Source organism: Podarcis raffonei, chromosome 16 (assembly GCF_027172205.1).
Source record: "Podarcis raffonei isolate rPodRaf1 chromosome 16, rPodRaf1.pri, whole genome shotgun sequence".
NCBI classification, from domain to species: Eukaryota; Metazoa; Chordata; class Lepidosauria; order Squamata; family Lacertidae; genus Podarcis; species Podarcis raffonei.
The window spans coordinates 11,368,713-11,389,905 of record NC_070617.1 but is presented as its reverse complement, the minus strand read 5'-3'; the positions used below and the strand labels follow the sequence as shown (position 1 = coordinate 11,389,905).

At 47.4% G+C, this 21,193-nt stretch overlaps 4 protein-coding genes and 1 non-coding gene across 5 annotated transcripts; 4 read left to right on the top strand and 1 right to left on the bottom strand.

Moving 5' to 3' along the window:
* Positions 1 to 86: 86 nt before the first annotated feature.
* Positions 87 to 277, top strand: LOC128404520 (U2 spliceosomal RNA). The gene has a single exon (XR_008328121.1). It is a non-coding gene; the product is annotated as a U2 spliceosomal RNA (small nuclear RNA).
* Positions 278 to 1,364: 1,087 nt separating this feature from the next.
* Positions 1,365 to 4,332, top strand: CSKMT (citrate synthase lysine methyltransferase). Its single transcript, XM_053368954.1, has 2 exons — positions 1,365 to 1,502; positions 3,387 to 4,332. The coding sequence occupies exons 1-2, from the start codon at positions 1,391 to 1,393 to the stop codon at positions 4,052 to 4,054; spliced, it is 780 nt and encodes a 259-aa protein (XP_053224929.1). The 5' UTR covers positions 1,365 to 1,390; the 3' UTR covers positions 4,055 to 4,332.
* Positions 4,333 to 5,319: 987 nt separating this feature from the next.
* Positions 5,320 to 9,910, bottom strand: LOC128403852 (uncharacterized). The gene is made up of 3 exons (XM_053368955.1): positions 9,067 to 9,910; positions 6,683 to 7,097; positions 5,320 to 6,017 (listed from the first exon to the last, which is right to left on the bottom strand). Exons 1-3 carry the CDS (start codon positions 9,331 to 9,333, stop codon positions 5,974 to 5,976), a joined length of 726 nt encoding a protein of 241 aa, XP_053224930.1. The 5' UTR covers positions 9,334 to 9,910; the 3' UTR covers positions 5,320 to 5,973.
* A 6,069-nt stretch (positions 9,911 to 15,979) lies between these two features.
* On the top strand, positions 15,980 to 17,020 carry LOC128404403 (ubiquinol-cytochrome-c reductase complex assembly factor 3-like). The gene is made up of 2 exons (XM_053369959.1): positions 15,980 to 16,408; positions 16,711 to 17,020. Exons 1-2 carry the CDS (start codon positions 16,289 to 16,291, stop codon positions 16,840 to 16,842), a joined length of 252 nt encoding a protein of 83 aa, XP_053225934.1. The 5' UTR covers positions 15,980 to 16,288; the 3' UTR covers positions 16,843 to 17,020.
* Positions 17,021 to 18,493: 1,473 nt separating this feature from the next.
* Positions 18,494 to 20,386, top strand: LOC128404400 (distal membrane-arm assembly complex protein 1-like). The gene is given in 2 exon segments (XM_053369957.1): positions 18,494 to 18,854; positions 19,975 to 20,386. Coding segments are annotated over 2 exon segments (411 nt in total). The 5' UTR covers positions 18,494 to 18,508; the 3' UTR covers positions 20,040 to 20,386.
* Positions 20,387 to 21,193: the final 807 nt, after the last annotated feature.

Below are 21,193 nucleotides of genomic sequence, written 5' to 3'. Positions count from 1 at the left end.
GGTGAGAGCTTTGCGGCGCCAAGTACCCACCATCACCTCAAAAGCCATCGGGAAAGGAGACCCGCTTAATTTTTGTTGATTTTGGTATCGCTTCTCGGCCTTTTGGCTAAGATCAAGTGTAGTATCTGTTCTTATCAGTTTAATATCTGATATGTCCTCTATTTGAGGACTATATATTAAATGGATTTTTGGAACTGGGAGATGGAATAGGGGCTTGCTCCATCCACTCCATGCATCGACCTGGTATTGCAGTACCTGCAGGAACGGTGCACCTCCCTCTGGGGGGAATATTACTGGTGCAAAAAATAGATAAAGCATAAGTTCCTCGCTCAGCTATATTTCAGCATTTTTTTCCTCAAAATATGCTTTTTTCTCAATGCTGTGTGTAAGCTCGGTTTGATCTCCTATGTCTCAAGAAAGTACACCCGTTAATAAAAATATTTGTTTACTCTTAAGGGTTGGAAGGAATCTCCGGCGATCATCTAGCCCAACCGCCTCCAATGCGGGACTCTTTTGCCCAAGGGGGACGGCGGCTCTTGAACTCACAATCCTGAAGCTGGGTCTCATGCTATACGGACTAAGCTATCCCAGCATGCTCATTCATATATTCATAAAAATATGAATGGGGCTTCAACCCCATAACAATGTTTGAAGCTTTGCGAATTAGATTCTATATGGAGCTTAAAGGTGAAACGTCTCTGCAACGTAGACGAGCCACATAAGACCCATTCTGCATTTTTAATAACTCAAATCTCTTAGGGCGGCAGCACAAGTACACTTTGGAACTCCCTGCCAATTGATATCATGCCTTCGCTTTACTCTTTCCCGTGCAGGCTAAAAACATATTTGTTCCTGCAAGCGTGGGCAAGTTTTTATACAGTGGATGCGAGTTTTAATCTATTTTTAGTCGGATGTTATTTTAACGTTTCAAAAGTCTTGAACAGTAGACCTCTTTGAGGGGCTTAGCGGTGTATAAATTTTATGAACTAAAATAAATAAATTGGAGGAAGAATCGCAACAGCACCGCAGCCCCATAAACACTAACAAGCAACCTTAGCAAAACCCGAACAGCAAACAAAGCAATACAAACCCACCCAATTAGCAGATAACGACAACCTCATCAACCCCCTTCCCTAGATCACATCGGTGGGTTCATGCTCCCTCCAAGCGTTATTCAATATTTCTCCTCCCACGTTGCAGAGCAGTAGCGAAACACATCGGGAAAACGGTGGCAAAAGTTTGACCTGCTTTTGCAAGTTGACCCAGATGCCGCTTGCTTCTTGCTGCTGCTGGGGCTACAGATGCGGCTTTGCAGAGATCGGCCACTTCCTCCTTGTGCTCTAGAGATCTCCTTAGCTCCTCCTTCCCCCTTCCTCCCGCCCCACTGAAGATGGCAGCAGCAGCAGCAACAGCAGCAAGCTGGCTGAAAGGTCCTCGGGGTGTTTTCAGGACGCTGGTGCGCTCCTCGCTTTCTTCTGCCTCTTCCTCTTCCTCTTGGTCAGGTGGGTGCCTCTCACGCCAAGGAGAAAAAGGGAGGGCAGGGAGCTTTTGCACAATTGAGGTTTGCAAAAGGCTCCTTTCAAGGAATCTGAGTATTGATCCTGATCTGCTTGCATCAAAGCTTAGGCGGCGGCTGGGCTCCGGATTTGGAGATTTATTAGATGGTGCTGCCTGTTCAAATGAATGCAAACGCGCCATACATCTGAAGCGCACGTGCTCCTCAAAGATTTCTGGGAGCTGTAGTTCGTTAAAGGGGTGCCAGGAATTGTAGCGCTGTGAGGGGTAAGCTGTAGTTTCCCAGGGTTCTTTGAAGGAAGGTGAGGGCTTTAAATGTATACACAACCACAGACCGAGGGCACCCCAAACAAGAATGCTCTGCTATGCAAAGAGTCTTATGCTGTTTGTCTGCATTTTTTTACGTGTGTGTATACACACACACACACACACACACACACACTCACACACAATTGGTCTGACAGCATCAGGTGCAGCAGCTAAGCAGTTTTGTGCTTCATCAGTCCTTGGATGAGAGATCATGACATGTAAGAGCAGGATTTAAGTATAAGTTAGCATTCCCCCCCAACAATTTTTTAAAAACAGTATAACCAATCTTTTTCCCCTTCTCCGATGGTGTTTGTGCGTTGGCAAATCTCACAATCTGCCTTGAGCGTGCTGAGTCCTTCCTCTTGATTCTTGGTGATCCCATTTTTGCTGCATTTCGGTCGGCACACAACACCTGTGTTCATGATTGGAGGGAATAATAGAGGGTTGGACTAGATGTTCCTCAGGGTCCCTCCCCACTCTGATTCCAACTTTTGAATTATGCTTTGGGAAAATGGCTACCCCAAGGGAGTCCCATAGAAGGGCAAAAACCGCCTTTGAAGGTAACTGAGGGCCACTCCCAACATCCTGTCTGATGCTTACACATGATGATTTGTGCTTATGACCGTGTAGGTGCAATTATATGCAATCCAGCTTTCAATACAGTTTGAGCCTGCAAAAGTCCTGGGGCAGCCACATTGCTTCATCCCAAATCATAACGCTGCAACCTTCTGCTTGAATCCTGTAACTTTTTATATCACAGATCTTCTGGTTTATTTTTGTCCTGCAATGATGATGATGATGATGATGATGATTTTCTCCAATTATAAAACAAATGAGAACATAACAAACACGATTAGGGAATGTACATCAAATAATAAATTTGAATATACATCAAATAATAAATGTCCTGCTTTTGTGACAGGGGGGTTGGACTAGATGACCCTTGGGGTCACTTCCAACTTTACAATTCTATGATTCTAAGTCACAAAAAAGGGCTGGTTAATGCCAAGGGAGTAAACCACCTTGGATTTAACTTCTGAGTAAATGTGTGCTTAGGACTGCGCTCTGGAGAATACCCTGCGTGTTTAGTTTTATTTTATTTTTTTAATTTTTAATTTTCAATGCAAAATTACAACAAAAATTACAAACATTGAATCAAAAATAAAACAGTACAAACAAGAAAAAAAACACAAGAGAAAAAAGGACACAAGAAACACAAGAAAAACAGAAAACAAAAACACATCTACAAATAAAACCATATCGTCATTTTAATCGTTACAGTACATACATATGCACATATTGACTTCCTTCCTTTGTTCTAAGACCTCAAAATTTTTACTCTTTCTAAACTGTTGTGTCTAATGTAGATTACCTCTATCTTTATACTTTTTTGCACCATTTTTCTCTTTCTTTAACCCTGCAAAGCTTCGTTCGTTACATACCGGTATGTGTTTAGTTTTAAATTTTTGTGGGGTCAGAGAAAGGCAAGGCGAGCTGAGGTCCAGCGAATATGTGGCTTTGCAGTTGACACGCTGCGCCTTCTGCCTCCATCCATCTTCCAGATGATCTCCTTCGGCAAATGGACCGGCGTGGCGCCTGGGACCGCTTCTACAGCGCTAAGGAGAAAGGAGCTTCGCATCCTGGCCACTTTGACTGGTTCTTTTCCTACGAAGATGTCTCGGGGTTCCTGCTCTCCTTCCTTCAGAGCTCGCCAGCCGGCCAGACCCAAATACTAGACGTTGGCTGCGGCACATCCGCTTTAAGCCTGGGGCTCTTTCGAGACTCACCCCGGCAACTTCACATCTCGTGTTTGGATTTCTCCCCTCCAGCCATTGACTCCCTGCAACAGCTGGTAAGGGAGAGCCCCCCACCAGGGCACCCTCTTTCTGAACTGCACTGCTACCTGGCCGATGCCACTGCCTTGACCAGCACCTTTGAGGAGGGATCGTTCCACCTCATACTCGACAAGGGGACCTGTGATACGCTGCTGCGATGCCCCCAGGGCCCGGGCAGAGCCAAGACGTTGGTGTCAGAGTGCCTGAGGGTGCTGAGGCCCACGGGGAACCTACTTCAGTTTTCTGATGAGGATCCGGATGCCAGGGTGCCATTTTTGGAACAGGCAGGGGGGGTGAAAGTTACCGTGAAGGAAATTGCGCATATCGGTGGCATCTGTTACTATGCTTACATACTAAGCCCAGACTCTTCAGGGACCAGTGGAGCTGTCAAATAGAAGAGGGATCGAAAAATTGTATCCTATGAGGTGAAGTAAAACCTTCGAGGCCGGCTGGGGTTTAGAAATTGGGTGCTAGCTAATGCTCTTCAAGCAATCGATTGTGTAGTGTGGCAGCATCTGCTCTCTGGAACTCCCTGCCACTTGATCTTAGGCAGGTGCCTTTGTTGTGCTTGTTTTGGCGTCTGCTAAAAACTTTTCTGTGTAAACAAGCCTACCCAGGGAAGAAAGCACTGGAGGCAGAAAACAACAGGAATGGCAAAAGGGAATGAAAATGAGCCAGTTTGAGAGTTATTCTCATTTATTACATTTCTCACCCACCCTCACCATCAGGTTCCAGGGCGGGTTACAACAGTTTAAAAATATGTTATTTTAAAATAAGTTAAAACATGACAGTTGAGAGAATAGGGTGGGTTCTAAGATATACATACCAGTATATCTGAGGTGTCAAAGAGGTTAATCTTCGGCATATGACAAAAATTACATAATGCAGGTGCCATATACAACTCTGAAGAGAGAAATTTCACAATAGAGGGGCTGCCACGGAGAACGCCCTCGCCAAGGCCTCCACCACCCCAAATTTGTGAGGATGGTGGAACTACCAACAGGCCCCCTCTGCCAATCCTAACACTTGAGAGGCAGCCATTCAGATACCGGTTATTTGGGGCCTAAGTAATTGAGAACTCCAGACCTTAACCCAGCTGCTGCATTTTGGACCATTTGAAGTTTCCAAATTATCTTCAAGGGCAGCCCCGCATCCAGTGTGTTGCAGTAATCCAGCTGGAAGTTACCAGAGTGCGGAATACAGTGGCCAAGCCATTTCTGTCCAAAAGCTGGCGAACCAGCTGAAGCTCAAAATAAGCACCTGAGGCTTCAGTGACAGGGCTGGATCCAGGAGTTACCCTCAAGCTACAGACCTGCTCCTTCCAGCTGCATGTATATAGATTTAGCCGCAGGCAAAAAACCAAGGATGGAGAAGCCCTTTCAGTTTGAGGGCCACGTTCTCTTTTAGACAGCCCTTTGGGGGCCTTGGGGGAAAGCAGGTGTGTCTGAGGAGCGAAGGTGACTGGAAAGAGTCCCAAGGGCCAGACAGAGCTTTGGCTTGAGATGTGAAGGCCTGGGAGGGATGTTTCTTTAAAAAATATTATTATTCTATTTTTTTTTCTCCTAAGCCTTCACATTTCTAGACCTAGAGAATCACATTTGCCTCTCCCGCCCCAGTTTAAGCCAAGAGCTAAATGGAAAACGTGGTGGCACCATGTGGGAAGGAGCTTCAGGCCTAATCCTCCGCTGATAGACACTCATCCTGGTTGATAGAATGACGCTGAAGTCATCATTGCCATGTTTGTCTTCAGGCCCCTTTGCCTGGGAAAGTGGGAAGTGACGGAGACAGGATGTCTGTGTTACTGTGTTCCGTGAAGTGGGACTATTGTCCTTTTTCTCTTTGCTGTCTGATGCGAGAGAGAGGGGGGGGGAGCCATGTTGCAGTGCTCCACATGTGTTTATATGTAAATAAAGTAGATCAGCCAAAATGCTGAGTTGCTGAGGTCTGTCACGCGCATGATGCGCAAACTCTGTGGATATCTAAATGTGCCGGTGTCTGTTGGCATCGGTCGCTGTGATGTTCGGGCTGAAGAAAGCTTTTGAAGCTCCTGAACGATCGACCAGGAGGGAGAGAACATGCCAGTCGAGCATGTGTCTCTGCCAGGGTCCTACTCGAGTGTAGGACGAGCTCCTGACATCTGCTACCCCTCCGAGAGACACCTCGAAACAAAACAGCAGGATGCTACGTTTGCTTCTTTCCAAGGCGATGCCCCAGAGTCCCTTTCCAAGACGTTGCCAAGTCGTGATTAGACGTGGGCGGCGTTGGGAAGGTGCCGTTTCTGTCCATCCGTCCCAGGGAAACATTGGGCAGAATGTTACAGAAGCACCTCCTCCACGTCGCTGTCGAAAGACGACAGTCCTTGGGAAACAAGAAAACGGGAAGAGGGGAGGAGGTTACAGGGGGACCTGGGACCTGGATAACCTGAAAATCTCTCGCAAAGGATTCTGGGCCGTATTCACTCAGTAAAGTGTGGCATACTAGGGTGCTATTTTTCTAGAAAAAGAGGTGCCACAACTCACCATGAACGTCTCCTATTATTATTATTATAATTATTATAATTATTATAATTATTATTATTATTATTATGCCACCCTTCATCAAAAGATCTGAGGGCGGTTCACAAGAATAAAATATAAGCTAAAACCTAAGTAAATAATTAAACCAAAACAACAAAAATAACACTACAGTGGTACCTCGGGTTAAGTACTTAATTCATTCCGGAGGTCCGTTCTTAACCTGAAACTGTTCTTAACCTGAAGCACAACATTAGCTAATGGGGCCTCCTGCTGCTGCCGCGCCACCGGAGCACTATTTCTGTTCTCATCCTGAAGCAAAGTTCTTAACCCGAGGTACTATTTCTGGGTTAGTGGAGTCTGTAACCTGAAGCATATGTAACCCGAGGTACCACTGTCATGGCGCCCACCTGAGAGGTACCAGAACTGAGTTCCAGCAAGTTCTGGCTGAAAAAAGCCCCACCCACAGATCAAGTTGGGATTTGGGGGGTGGGCACCAGTAAGACTCACCTGCCCCCAAGTCCTCCTCGCCATCAGCAAAGAGCTCGTCTTGCTCAGCCTCCTCCAGCAACGTGAAGTCGGGGGGCCACCGCAGCTCCCCGCTTTCCACATCGCCCACTTCAATGGGTTCCACCACAATGGAGGGCAGGCGAGCCTTCTCTGACCACGTCTCCACATAACGCTCCTCTTCATACAGCCTCCTGGAGGCTGGCCCCTTGAAGACGCTCTCACACAGTTCCGCACATGTCGTTTCCGGGCACTGGCCCCCGCAAGGGGCTGCCCGGACGCACATCTCCTCGCAGGGCAGCTCAAGGGGGTCCCTGGACATCTCCTCGTAGGTCTCGCCAGGGAGGTCGCCGCATGACTCCAAGGGGGAGCCGCGGAAGGGATCTGCCCCCAGGCCCTGGGGCGGGCTTAGGAAGAGCTGGAGAGAGAAGTGCAGAAGAAGTTTTAACCCAAATCAAAGAACGGAAGGCCTTTTCACATGTTGACGGTTTTTTGAATTCAGGACTTAGAGAGAGGCTGGGTGCTGCGCAGCATGTGTTTAATTAAAGCGCAGGATTTCCCCCCAAAGAATCCTGGGAACTGTAGTTCGACAAGGGTGTGGGGAATAATAAGGGCAAAACTGCAGCTCCCAGAATCCTTTGGGGGAAGTCACATGCTTTAAATGTGCATGCAGCCATGGTGGGCTTTAGAAGTTACAGGGGGGTAGATTTCAAGCAGCTTCTGGACGGTCAGAGTGAGGCTGACAATGCAGCCAATGCCCTAGAGCAGGGGTAGGCAAACTAAGGCCCAGGGGCCGGGGCTGGCCCAATCGCCTTCTAAATCCAGCACACAGACGGTCAGCATGTTTTTACATGAGTAGAACGCATGCTTTTATTTAAAATGCATCTGTGGGTTATTTGTGGGGCACAGTAATTCATTCATTCCCCCCCAGAAAAATGTAGCCTGGCCCCCCACAAGGTCGGAGGGACAGTGGACCAGGCCCCTGCTGAAAAAGTTTGCTGACCCCCCCCCACCCTAGAGGAATGGGTGGGTTCTCCCTTCCTTCAGTGGAAGCCGGACAACCACCTGCTGGGCTGCTTTAGCTCAGCTGTGGGGAATCTGTAGCCCTCTGGATGTTGTTGGACTACAACTCCCTTCACCTCTGACCATTGGACATGCTGGCAAGGGGCCGATGGGAGTTGGAGTCTGAAAACCTCACTGGACTCCAACTCCCATCATCCCTGACCATCAGTTATGCCAGCTGCAACTTAGCTGACCTCCAACTTTACAATTCTGCAGTTAGTAAAATGTGATAAGGTTTATGTTGCTGACGTCATCTTCAGTTTGCCATTTCCTTTTCTGGTAAATAAAACTCTTCCGATAACTAAAACTTGTTTGGGGGGGGGGCAAAGACTCAAATTGCAGTAGACAAAGCAGCTGAGCTCACACACAGAGACTGCTTTGAGCTAGCAGTTCAACTCCTGCAAAGCTTGCATTTGGATGTCCCAGTTGCCAAGACCCTAGTGAACAGGGAAAGTCAATTAGGACATTCACTGGCTTTCTGATTCATGCTTTAGACACTGGATGAGAAGGATAAGGGAAGTTCCTCAACTTGCATAGGAGGCAATTACCGTATTTTTCGCTCTATAACACGCACCCGACCATAACACGCACATAGTTTTTAGAGGAGGAAAACAAGAAAAAAAATATTCTAAACGAAACAGCGGATGTATGATTTTTGTGGTTCATGCTGTGGCCACAGACATGTGATCTGACGGTGAGTTTGGGGTAGCCCAATGCAAAAATCCTGAAGATCCATGTGGATCCATGCTTTGTAACCACGTTTTTGCACCACTGCGGCCCCAGGCAACAGTGGGTGCATGCTTTTTTTGGTGCAATGGACATGCTATGTGATCTGATGGTGAATTTGGGGTGACCCAGTGCAAAAATCCTGAGGATCCATGTGGATCCGTGCTTTGTAACCATGTTTTAAGTGGGGAGGGAAGGAAAAGCACTCAAGGGACAAGGAACACACGTGGGGTGGGTGGAGAAGGATGCTGTTAATAATGCAGAAGAGGGGTATAAGAGGAGAAGGCTCCTCTCCTCTCCCGCTTTGCTCCTTTAAAGCAAGCAGGCTCTCTGTCCCTCTCTCCTCCCCACTCAGCAGCTCTTCTCCCGCTTTGCTGTTTCAAAGCAACCACGGAGGAGGGAAGGAAGGGGAACCATGGATCTTCTGCTCACGACTGCAGCAGATCCCCCCGCCATCCGTAGGCATTCGCTCCATAACACGCACAGACATTTCCACTTACTTTCTAGGAGGAAAAAAGTGAGTGTTATGGTGCAAAAAATACGGTATATTATCTGAAGATGGAGGTGGACAGCAGCTCAAAAGAACGTTCTTGTCTTACCTGGGTGTTCAAACAAGGCGCTCGGTGGGAACTGTCCTCCCTGGCTGAGATCCACTGCATCTCCTGATCAGTGTTCAGACCAGGCTCACCACTCATGGCAGGATCCAGACCTCCTGTAGACATCTGGCACGCAGCACACGTTTCGCCCTGGGTGTCAGGACCCTCACAGCCCCTCATCATTTCAGTCATGACTGCATCTGGGAGCAGGCTCTCTCGAGAGATCCAGAGAGACTCAGGCCCCTTCCAGCTTTTGAGGCCCCTATCCATAACAAAAAATAAAAATGAATACACACGAAAGCAAAACAAGATCTGAGGGGACACCGTCACCACAGCCTAATCTTGTGTCATCAGAACCAACAGTTTTACAAGCATTTGAAACTCTTTTAATATGACAATTATGGCAGCAGTCCTTTGTCAAGGGTGCAGAGAGATGTTGGGAAACGCCTCACAGAACTACAGTTCCCAAAGAGGTATAACAATCAATATCTTTTCACGGGGAACTTGTAGTTCTGTGGGAGGAAGAGAGAGGTCTCTGAGCAACTTTCAGCAACCTTAACACATACCCTCCAACATTAATCTGATAAAAAATAGGGATGCCTGAAGGAAAAGCAGCACATTCTGAGATCAAATCAGAAACCAGAACGGCTTCTGAAAATCCACAACTGTCCCTGGAAAACAGGGACACTTGGAGGGTCTGTAATAACAAACAATGGCTCCCCCCCCTTTATTTTTGAGGGGGAAGCCATGATTGTTTCATGTTTTGCTTTGAATGTGAGGTGTGCGTGCAGCCTCAGAATCGTGTCCCTCTCTGATAGCGGAGAGCTCAGGGTGCAGCCGCTTAAGAAGGATTAGGGTCTGAGTGCCCTGACTCTGGCCTGGGATCTCACGGAAGCGCTAAAGCGCTTTGTCCTCGTGGCCAGATAATCCTTCAGCCATAAGATATGCCCACATATCCCATCACTGCATGTGGAGCAAAGGGTCTGTGGTGACGTGACCCTGGCTGCATAGGCAGCCTGCTTCCTCCGTCTGAGAAGAGCAGGCCCACGTGGAACATGCTGCGTGAAAGGGTTGTTATAGGAATTCTAAGGTCTTAGAGAGGGAGGGAGGGAGAGAGAGAGAGAATAAATGTTCATAAAAGTACAAGGCAAACACACATCCATAAGTATAGTACAGGAGAGTGTGATAGGAATTTTGAGGTCTTAGATATATGTTAAATGTTCGTAAGTGTACCAACCAAGCATGTACAGTGGTACCTCTGGTTACGTACTTAATTTGTTTCGGAGGTCCATTCTTAACCTGAAGCACCACTTTAGCTAATGGGGCCTCCCGCTGCCGCCATGCCGCCGCAGCACGATTTCTGTTCTCAACCTGAAGCAAAGTTCTTAACCTGAGGTAATATTTCTGGGTTAGCGGAGTCTGTAACCTGAAGCGTCTGTAACCTGAAGCGTATGTAACCCGAGGTACCACTGTACATAGATCAGCACAGGAAGACCGACCTGAAACCATTTTGATTCCCATACTGACCAAATGTTTTCTCTGCAAGGTCAAAGGAAAATGGAAAAGCCTCCCCATTGTCTTTTCCTTCACAAATCCTGTCTTAAGGCCACATTTGGCTCAGGAACTAAGTGTTTATCATTACAAAAGACTGGCCCAGGCTCCCCAGGCAATCCAATCAAGTGGCCATTAAACAGGTAACCTGGCAGACAGGAGGTAAACAAAGCACTCAGATTTCTGCTGTAGACCGCCCTTTCTGTGATGTAGGTATGATGTTTCAGATCTACAGGGTGGCAATTTCAAAAGTCTATATAAGGGCTTGCACACCATTATTCTGGGTTCCTCCTCCCTCCTGCGTGCGGTGAGTGAGAACCCTGTTGCAACAGATCAATAAAGATCAAGCTTACTAGCTACTTTGCTTCTCAATATTCTCTGGTTGGCCTCTGTTATTTTCTCCTACCAATAGGGAACCCACTTAAGGACTCTATATGTGTCCTTGGATACCCCATAAGGGAAATTGGGCAGAGTTTTGTTTACAACAAGAGCAATTCTGAAACCATTTTGACTCTCCCAAATTGACCTCAGATGTTTCTCTGCAAGGAGGAAGGAAATGGGAAAAGCTTTCCAATTGTCTTTGGACTGTAGGGGCTTACACCTCCCTGTAAATACAGTCTGGCAAGTATCTGATTCAGGATTTACCATCTCCAAGGAATGGCCAGGCCACCCAGAAAAGGCAACCAGATATCACATTATCAGGTATCCTGGCAGACAGGAGAGAAGCAACACACTCACATTTTTGCTGGGGACCACCTCTTTCTGTGGTGTATGTATGATATTTGGGGGGGGGGGTTCTTGAGCTACAGGGTGGGCAATTTCAAAAGTGGGCAATTTCAAAAAAGGGCTGCATCAATAGGAGTATAGCATCTAGATCAAGGGAAGTAATAGTGCCACTGTATTCTGCTCTGGTCAGACCTCACCTGTAGTACTGTGTCCAGTTCTGGGCACCACAGTTCAAGAAGGACACTGACAAACTGGAATGTGTCCAGAGGAGGGCAACCAAAATGGTCAAAGGCCTGGAAATGATGCCTTATGAGGAACGGCTAAGGGAGCTGGGCATGTTTAGCCTGGAGAAGAGGAGGTTAAGGGGTGATATGATAGCCATGTTCAAATATATAAAAGGATGTCACATAGAGGAGGGAGAAAGGTTGTTTTCTGCTGCTCCAGAGAAGCGGACACGGAGCAATGGATCCAAACTACAAGAAAGAAGATTCCACCTAAACATTAGGAAGAACTTCCTGACAGTAAGAGCTGTTTGACAGTGGAATTTGCTGCCAAGGAGTGTGGTGGAGTCTCCTTCTTTGGAGGTCTTTAAGCAGAGGCTTGACAACCATATGTCAGGAGTGCTCTGATGGTGTTTCCTGCTTGGCAGGGGGTTGGACTCAATGGCCCTTGTGGTCTCTTCCAACTCTATGATTCTATGATTCTATGATTCTAAAAGTCTATATAAGAGCTTGCACACCAATGTTCTGGCTTCCTCTCCTCCCTCCCTGCATGGGGCGAGTGGGGGACCCTGTTGCGGCAGTTTAATAGAGATCAGGCTTATTAGCTGCTTTGCTTCTCAATATTCTCTGGTTGGCCTCTTGTTATTTTCTCCTACCGACAGAGAACCTACGGGCTCTTGGGTATCCCATAAGGGAAAAAGGAGCAGTTTTTTCTTATAACAGGGTGCTATTGTGGCAAAAATATTCCAGCTGGGGGAGCCTTCTCTCCCTGGAACTGAAATATTATCCTCTTCCGAAGCATGGCAGACTCATTAAATGCAGAGTCTTATAACTCCTGAAGCAACCCTAAACTCTAAGGGATTTGCAGCAATGTCAAAGTTGGGCTGGTCAGAATCTGAGGTCACAGCTTCACCACATGTTGAAAACGCTCCTATACTGCTTTAAGCCGTCGTGGCTTCCCCTGAAGGATCCTGGGAACTGTCATTTGCGAAGGGGTGCTGAGAGGAGACCCCTCACAGAGCTATAGTTCCCAGCACCCGTAACAAGCGACAACTCCCGAGATTATTAGAGGGAAGGCACAAAGTGGTAGAGATGTGATTTAAATGGAGAGTGTGGATGTGAGCGCTCTCAAGAGAAGCTGTTTGGGAACTTTGCCACATTAAAAAGCAAGCAAGCAAACAAACAAACATGTTCTTGACATGCAGAAATTAAAGAGGTGAAGTTTCCCCTCCCCAACTCAAATATTTTGTCTCTACCTTGAATAAAAGCTTAACTCTTTTAAAAAATATTTCTGGGGCACAAGGCACAGGAGCAGAGCCAAAGTTGCAATTGCAGAATGTGTGGTATACCATACTGAAGTCCTCATTGACTAGCTTGTTGAAATTGGGTCTGGGAATTAACAGGTAGCTGGTGTAACTAAAGAGGCTACACATTCATTGCCAGAACTGACCCTTCAACCTATCTATGGTTGATATGTCAGTGTAGACAATAACTGAGTGAGATGGACTGAACTAAAAGGCAGTTTCAAATGTTCCTATATATTATTTTCAGCACCTGCTGAAGGCATTCATCTTGGAATAAGCCTTTCCCAGTCTGCACCTATACTGGCTCCACCCGCCCCCATGGTATTTCTTAATTGTTTTATTACTGCTTGGTTGCCACCCTGGGCCTGGATATAAACTTAATTAAATAAAATAAATCGGCTCTGCCTTCAGAACTATGAGGAAACATGGAATCTTACTTTATTTGGGAGGGGGAACCATGGCTCAGTGGTTCCGTGTTTTGCATGCAGAAGGCCCCTGATCATAGCTGTCAACTTACAGATTTGAAAATAAGGGACCAGCAGCCTCCAAAATAAGGGATCAGCAGCCAAAATAAGGGATCAACAATTACTTTGATAAAATACATATTTTGTTGCGTGCAAATGGCTTTAGGTCCATAAATTACCATATAGCATATATTCAACACAAAAAACAGCAACAATTTGTTGTTGACAAAGGACAGCTGGACATAGAAAGGGCCCCATTACCTTCAGTAGCTTATTTAAGAGACATCATCAATAAGGGACAGCAGCGGGACATGGCGCTGGGATAAGGGACTGTCCCGCCAAATAAGGGACGCTTGACAGCTATGCCCAGGTTGGGCTGGGAAGAAGAGATTCCTCTCTGAAACCCTGAAGAGCTGCTGCCAGTCCGTGCAGGCAATACTGAGCTAGATGCACCGACAGCCTGACTCAGCCTAAGGCAGCTTCCTATGTTCCTATAGGAACTCCTCGAAAACAAGGCAGGAGAGCAGGTTCAGTTGGGAATCTGCCAAGAGGAACCCTCCCCCCTCCCCTTCAGTTTCTCACCTTTTCCTGGAAATCGGTCCTGTGGGATCTTGGGTGGATCCTCTTCCAATTCCCAGGGCTCAACTTCTTCCGGCAGAAGTGGAAATATCCTCTTCCTTGTCTGGTGGAATTGGTGGGGCAGAGAGGGTGTTCGCTTCCCCAGGCTCTGGACAGAATAACAGAGCAATGGGGGGGGGAGAAGGAGGGGCTTCCAGATCCAGGGGGGTGAGGTCACCCCAGGACACTGGCCATCCATCTCTATTCCCTGGATATTAATCGCCCTCTGAGATCATGGAAACTCAAAGCACAGCTAATGAGCTCAAGGCAGAGATTGTCACAGGGCTAGTGCGAAGGGTGGGGAAGGCCTTACTTAAAGCAGACGGTGGTGGTGTCTGTCCGTTGTGTGTGCCTCATTGCAAATATCAAGGTGTACGTGGGTTGCCAACTGATGGGACAAACCCAGCTGGGCCTGCACCTCTGCTTTTAATAGCGGCTTGACCCTCAAGTGAGACTTCTGGGTTTTTTAATAATAATAATAATAATAATAATAATAATAATAATAATAATAATACATTTTTGTATCTAACCTTTCTGATGCACGTGCATCGCTGAAGGAGGCATCCATGGATTTAAAAAAGGCAACCTCACAATAAAGTCCCAGCATCAGTAAATTACAGTGGTACCGCAAGTTACATATGCTTCAGGTTACAGACGCTTCAGGTTACAGACTCCGCTAAAGCAGAAATAGTACCTCGGGTTAAGAACTTTGCTTCAGGATGAGAACAGAAATCGTGCGGCAGCGGCGGTAGCGGGAGGCCCCATAAGCTAAAGTGGTACCTCAGGTTAAGAACAGTTTCAGGTTAAGAACGTACCTCCAGAACGAATTAAGTTCTTAACCCGAGGTACCACTGTACTGTGGAAGAAGGTACGAGTGATGAAAAACGATATTCAAATCAGAATGCTGTCCACCCAGGCAGCAAGGCAAGAGCAAACTCTGGGGCTTCTATTTAAATGGCACAGAGATGAGCGTGCTAATCTGCTGACACACGCAAGCCAACAGGAGGAATCCTTTGCGGGAAGAATCTGTGAGCTCTTTCTGCAATGTCTGATACTGTATACGGTTTCCAACGCACCATAAAACCATCTCTTTGGCATCTTTTTACCAGTGATGTGAGATGGGATTCCCACCCCCCTTGTGCTTTATTTTTCCAGGGGAAAAGAAACCCGTCACATAAGGTAATTAGTAGCAATCAATAGATGCCAATTGCCAATAAATATCAGGCAGGCTTGGCAGTTTCAGAGCGTTTAGCTTAGTTTGCTAAATAGGATTGCAAGGTTGTTTAGTCGTTTAGTTGTGTCCGACTCTTCATGACCGCCTGGACCAGAGCACGCCAGGCACTCCTATCTTCCACTGCCTCCCGCAGTTTGGTCAGACTCAGGCTGGTAGCTTCGAGAACACTGTCCATCCATCTATCTTCCTCTGTCGTCCCCTTCTCCTTGTGCCCTCCTTCTTTCCCAACATCAGGTTCTTTTCCAGGGAGTCTTCTCTTCTCATGAGGTGGCCAAAGTATTGGAGCCTCAGCTTCAGAATCTGTCCTTCCAGTGAACACTCAGGGCTGATTTCCTTAAGAATAGATAGGTTTGATCTTCTTGCAGTCCGTGGGACTCTCCAGCACCATAATTCAAAAGCATCAATTCTTCGGCGATCAGCCTTCTTTATGGTCCAGCTCTCACTTCCATACATCACTACTGGGAAAACCATGGCTTTAACTATACGGACCTTTGTTGGCAAAATGATGTCTCTACTTAGCATGCGGTAAATTGAGCACTCTCAAGGGACGCCTTCATCCATCTGGTGTCCTCCAGATATTTTGGACTACAATTCCCATCAGCTTCGCTTTTCCTTCAGAGTAACACAGAAAAAAGAAGAGGAAGCTGCCTGCTACTTCCATCTACCAGCCCTTCTAGCTCAATACTGCCTACACTGACTGGCAGCGGCTCTTCAGGGTTTCAGGCAAGGAGCTTCTTCAGAGATGCCATTGGGGACTGAACCTTGTGCATTGCAACGCAGATGCTCCGCCACCGAGCTACGGCATTTTCAGGGAAAATTTTAAAATCAATTTTAAAAACCAAATCTGAAATAATTCTTCTAACACAAATGAAGACCCGAGTTAGAAAGAGCAAGACTCCCTTCCCTCTTTGGCGCTCCTTTAACATCTCCATAACTCTCTCCTTTTCTTATCTCTAGTTTGCGGCCGGGACACTCTAGCCCAGACACACCTCTGCTCGCTAGGTGGTGCGCCACCTTTTTTCTTCCCCTCGCCCTTCCAGGGAGGCTGGTCCTTCCCGCTTGTTTTTTGGGGAGTGTTTTTGGAGCGGTGGGGTGTCGTTTGCTTCCATGGAGACTGCCTACCGCGTAGCAAAGGGGATCTTGTTCGTGGCGGGGTTCACGGGCGCAGGGCTTGTGCTTTGGGCCGTGGTCGCGCCGGACGAAGCGCGCAGAAAGGAGATGGCGAAGGTGGGCGAAAGCTCCAGTCTCCGGGGTTTGCGGTGGAGGTCAGAGGAAGCGACGGTACACTTGCGGGGAGCCCGGGCTCAGCCCGTGTTGTTTCCGGCTAAAGGTAGCAGCTGACGAGAAAGAGACCCCAGAAATCCTGAGAGAGCTGCTGCCAGTCAGAGTAGAGTATACTGGCCCCAATGGGCACATGTAATCCTCCCGTGTCTGTCTCTGTAACCGTAGCTGAAACTCTCCAGCGGTTTGACATCACCTTTGAAGGCACCTCTCCTGGATCTTCTAAACGTCTTTCTTTCTTCCTCCAGGAGTTTGCTGATGCTACCCCACAGGTGTTGACTGAGCGGCAAAAACATAACGCCATGGTAATGGAGATCCTGAAAGAGGCATCGAAGACCGATGAGAATGTGGCTCACAAGCCGTGGCCCTGGAAAAAATAGCAGTGAAGCAAAAAGAGTCTGTGCTGGCTGGACTCTATTCTAAACTGAGAACTTTGCAGAAGCTGGATCTAGGAGGACTTTACTGTCTCTTCAATGGAGAGATTCTTCTGTTTTGTCTTCTTGCTGTAAGGCTTGCTTTGGTGTAAACATTGAGTGATAAAATTTTCTTTGTAAATCACAGTGACATCTGTGCTTATTTAAGGGTTTGCTGTAAACGAGCAACAAAAAAAAGCAGTTTGTAGTTACGATAGTAATATGTGTGTAGAGAGAGAGGGTGCTTATCTTTTGCTAAGTTGTCTGTACAATGGCAACATACACTTTACAGCCATAGCTGGATACCTCAGCCCCAGGGGCCAAGTGCAGACCTTCAGACCTCCCTATCTGATTCTCAGAACTTTCTTCAAGTTGCACCTCTCACCTGCTTTGTGCCCCAGAAGTGTTTGCCTGGCTGGAATGCAGCCTTGGATTCTGATCCTGTGTCTTGTTTGCTGGGTGGAGGGTACAGAGGTAATTGTGTAGAAACTAGACCACTGTACCAAGGTAACATTCATTGTCGTGCCTACTTTTGCCTTTGGCTTTGCCTACCACTGGCATGTGGTCCTCAGAAGCTTGCCCAGAAAGGAACGTGGTCCTCTTGTACAGAAAAAAAGCTTCCTTACCCTTGCTTTCCATGACCTCTTATCACTTGAGGTTCAGGCCACCCATTGCCAGGCATGGAATGGTAGGTTGGGCCCTCACAGCAGTGACATTGCCATGAACAGTACTTAGGGAACCTGTGCACTGCTGAAAGTTGTTGTACTCCCATAATCCATGGTTCTTTCAGTATGCTGATCAGGGCTGATGGAAGTTTGAGTTTGTCCTCACCTGGAGAAACAGGTTCCTCAACCCTGACTTAAATGTTTCCCCATTAGACTGAATGACAGCTATGCATTGGCATGAGTGGAAAAAAATGAGAAATCTTATGTAGACCATTTGTGTGCAGTCTGTGGTGGCTGGTGCCCCTTGGAACTGCTGGGGCAGAAGACAGGGAGCCCAGCAGGAGCTGGAACCATCTAATTCTAGTACTGTCCCCATCTTCCTCCTGGTTGAAGCAACACTGACACAAAGGAGTAGGAATCTGATAGGCAGGGCTGCTTCCTGGACTGGTTGTATATCAGAAGGCAGGCAAATGGTGGCTAGCTGTGGGATGACGCATTGACAGGGCAGTTCCCCCGTATGGTTTCACATTGAATGGGGGACCTCTTGCTGAGATTCCTGCATTGCAAGAGGGTTGGACTAGATGACACTTGAGAGTTTTCCCACTCTATGATTTGCCTTAGTAAGCCAGCCTAAGCATGGTCTAAACCTGCTCTCTGTGAAGCCCACCCAGCAGAATCAAATCTGCTTTTATTGCCACAGCCTGCATAAGCCCCTTTCCCTTGCAAAAGCCTTATCTTCAGTTCTATTCTTCCACTGAAAAATATTGGAAAGCTGGCTTTTATACAGATGGAGAAGTGGACAAATAGCTGGACGTAATCAGCTTGATGTTCCCTAACTAATATCTCCTGGAGGGAGGAAATTCCCCCTTCCTCTCCTCTTGAGATTTGCCTCCACCTGCAAACGCTGACGGGAGCTAGCATGACCATTCAAATCGATGGGGGAACCAATCGATCGGGGAGTTGTTGGCATGCCGGACACCCATTGCAGTACACGCCGCCCTTTCTGCTTCCACCGAGACGATTGACAGGAAGCAGAGCGGCTTCTGGGCGCCAGCCGCTTCCGGCGCGGTGTCCTGGACGCCGCCATCTTCCCGCCTCCGCAGGAAAGCCGAGACATGTCTTCCAGCGTCGAGCGCGTCGCTTCCTCACCGGAGCAGAAACGGTCCTTTTTCTGGTCCTGCTTCAGCTGCCGCGCCCTGAGCGGGGGGGCACTGATCGCCTCCTCCTTGTTCGTCTATTCGGGGCCCCTCCGGATTATGAGCCACAGGATCCCCCCCAGCATGGGCAACATCGCCCAGATGACCTTCGCCGTCTGTAAGTGAGGGGGCGCAGAGAGGGGCGGGAGCCCAATGCCGGGGGCGGGGGGGGCCGGCTGCAGGCTGAGCTGCGGCTCACCAGGGCCGGATGTAGGCTTGATGAGGCCCTAAGCTACTGAAGGTAATGGGGTCCTTTATATGTCCAGCTGTCCTTTGTCAACAACAAATTGTCGCTGTTTTTTGTGTTGAATATATGCTCATACCCTTAGTCTGTGCTGCCTGATCATCAGTCTGCAAGCTTTAATATTAGATAACAGGTAGAACAGCTTGACTTACATTCAACTGTGCTGCACTGCAGTCTGCAGCTGCATGCGACATGCAACCAGTCCATGCAGAATGTAGGCACCCTATATAGAAGTGAGCAAACCAGTGATATTTTAGGGAGCAGGCCAGCAGGTGGGGCCCATTACTTACATCATAGGAGCCTACACAACACAAAAGACTGTTGCTGTATGTAGGTTTTATTTTGTTTTTTATCTTATATTTTGGAAGTGTACATCCAGTTTTTTTCTCCTTTAATTTTTTTGGGGCTTCTAAGTGAGTGGGGCCCTAAGCTATAGCTTGTTTAGCTTATACGTAAATCTGGCACTGGGCTCAGCGCCGAGATCGACATTTGGGTGAAGTCACCTCTGAGCATATGCAGAGGGTGTTTGCCCTCACCATAGTGAAGGTAACTGCATCTGCCCTTCTGAGCCGGTGGGTGTGGATTTCAGACCATACCCTGCCAGTCCCAGGGGACATCATTTCTTGTTCAGAGGTTGATCTATGCTCAATTGTACTTGGGAAAGTAGGTTCAGTGGGAGTGCTAATATCTCTCCTAGTTTTAGTCCAAATCATTCAACATATATGGGGCAGGAAATCTGCCCTTAAATCAGATAGACTAGCAATCATTTCTCTTCCCTCATCTTGTGGGGGTATTGGCAATGTCTGTTTCGAAATCAGCTCTGCCACTGGCACCCTTTGTTTCTTCCTGCTGTTTGTGGCATACATCCTTGGATGACTTAAGATCAAGGGTGGGAAACCTCAGGACCAGGGGGCCAAATGGGCCCCTCTATCTGGCCCTTGGAACTCTTCCTCGGGCCACACCCCTCACATGCTTTTCTTTTTCTCCCTTCCAGGTCTCTTCTGTTGGGGTGTCACTGTGTGGGTAAACCCAGTTGGAAGCTACAAGAAAGAGGAGTGAATAGCAATACCCCATTACTGGATGCACATCATCTTTTTCCGGATCTGGCAGCAGTTCAAACCGTGGCCAATAAAAGACTAATGGAGGGAAATACCCTGGATTTGTTTGTGATGTCCGTGGCAAGCTGGTTTATATGCCAAGAAGACACCGTGCACCCTCTGCAGAGACTTTAGCATATCATGCTTTCCTTACGACGGAGATTGTCAGTAGAAGCTGTGATGTATGTCATAGCTGGGAGAGGAGAAAATCTGCTTCCTCCTGCATTAAAAAAACATCCCTAAGCACCATGTATTCAATGTAAATATTTAACTGGATTTGTTTTAATTAAATCAAGCTCTGTTTCTGCATCAGGGGCTATAGTTTCACTTAGGGGTCCCCCTCCATGTTTTTAATCTTAATTGCAGCAGCATGCAAAGAGAAGTGGAAAGAAGAGGTTCCTTGCTCCCTCACACAACACAATTTGTGAAAGAGGTCAGGGAGGGCCACTGGCTTCAATAGGGGATTTAAAAGGATGCAAAACTACCATATTTTTCGCTATATAAGACGCACCAGACCATAAGACGGACCCAGTTTTTGGAGGAGGAAAACAAGAAAAAAAAATTCTGAATCCCAGAAGCCAGAACAGCAAGAGGGATTGCTGCGCAGTGAAAGCAGCGATCCCTCTTGCTGTTCTGGCTTCTGGGATAGCTGCGCAGCCTGCATTTGCTCCATAACACACACACACATTTACTTTTTAGGAGGGAGAAAGTGAGTCATAGAGCAAAAAATACGGTAATTTAGAAATTATTGAGTGCTGTTAAAAGAGGCTGCTGCAGTTGCAAGAGACACCAATTCCTACAATTGCACAACATGACTCATCTAAAAGAGCAGCTCAAATACCAACCATCCAGGACCCTGATGGAAGGTTTGTCCAATTGGCAGTGACCCCCATAAGCAGCATGGCCTTCTCAGTGATGGCTCCTCATTTGTGTAACCCCCCCTCCCCATTGAGATGCATCTGTATTCCTCATTATGAACATATGCTGCCAGTTGAGTCATGGCATCTGTCCTCTGTAAGGGCACTCAGGGTGGCTAAATGTCTAACACTACCGGAAGGTGACATCCTCGCCACTCCTACAGAGGACAGATGCCATGACTCAACTGGCAGCATATGA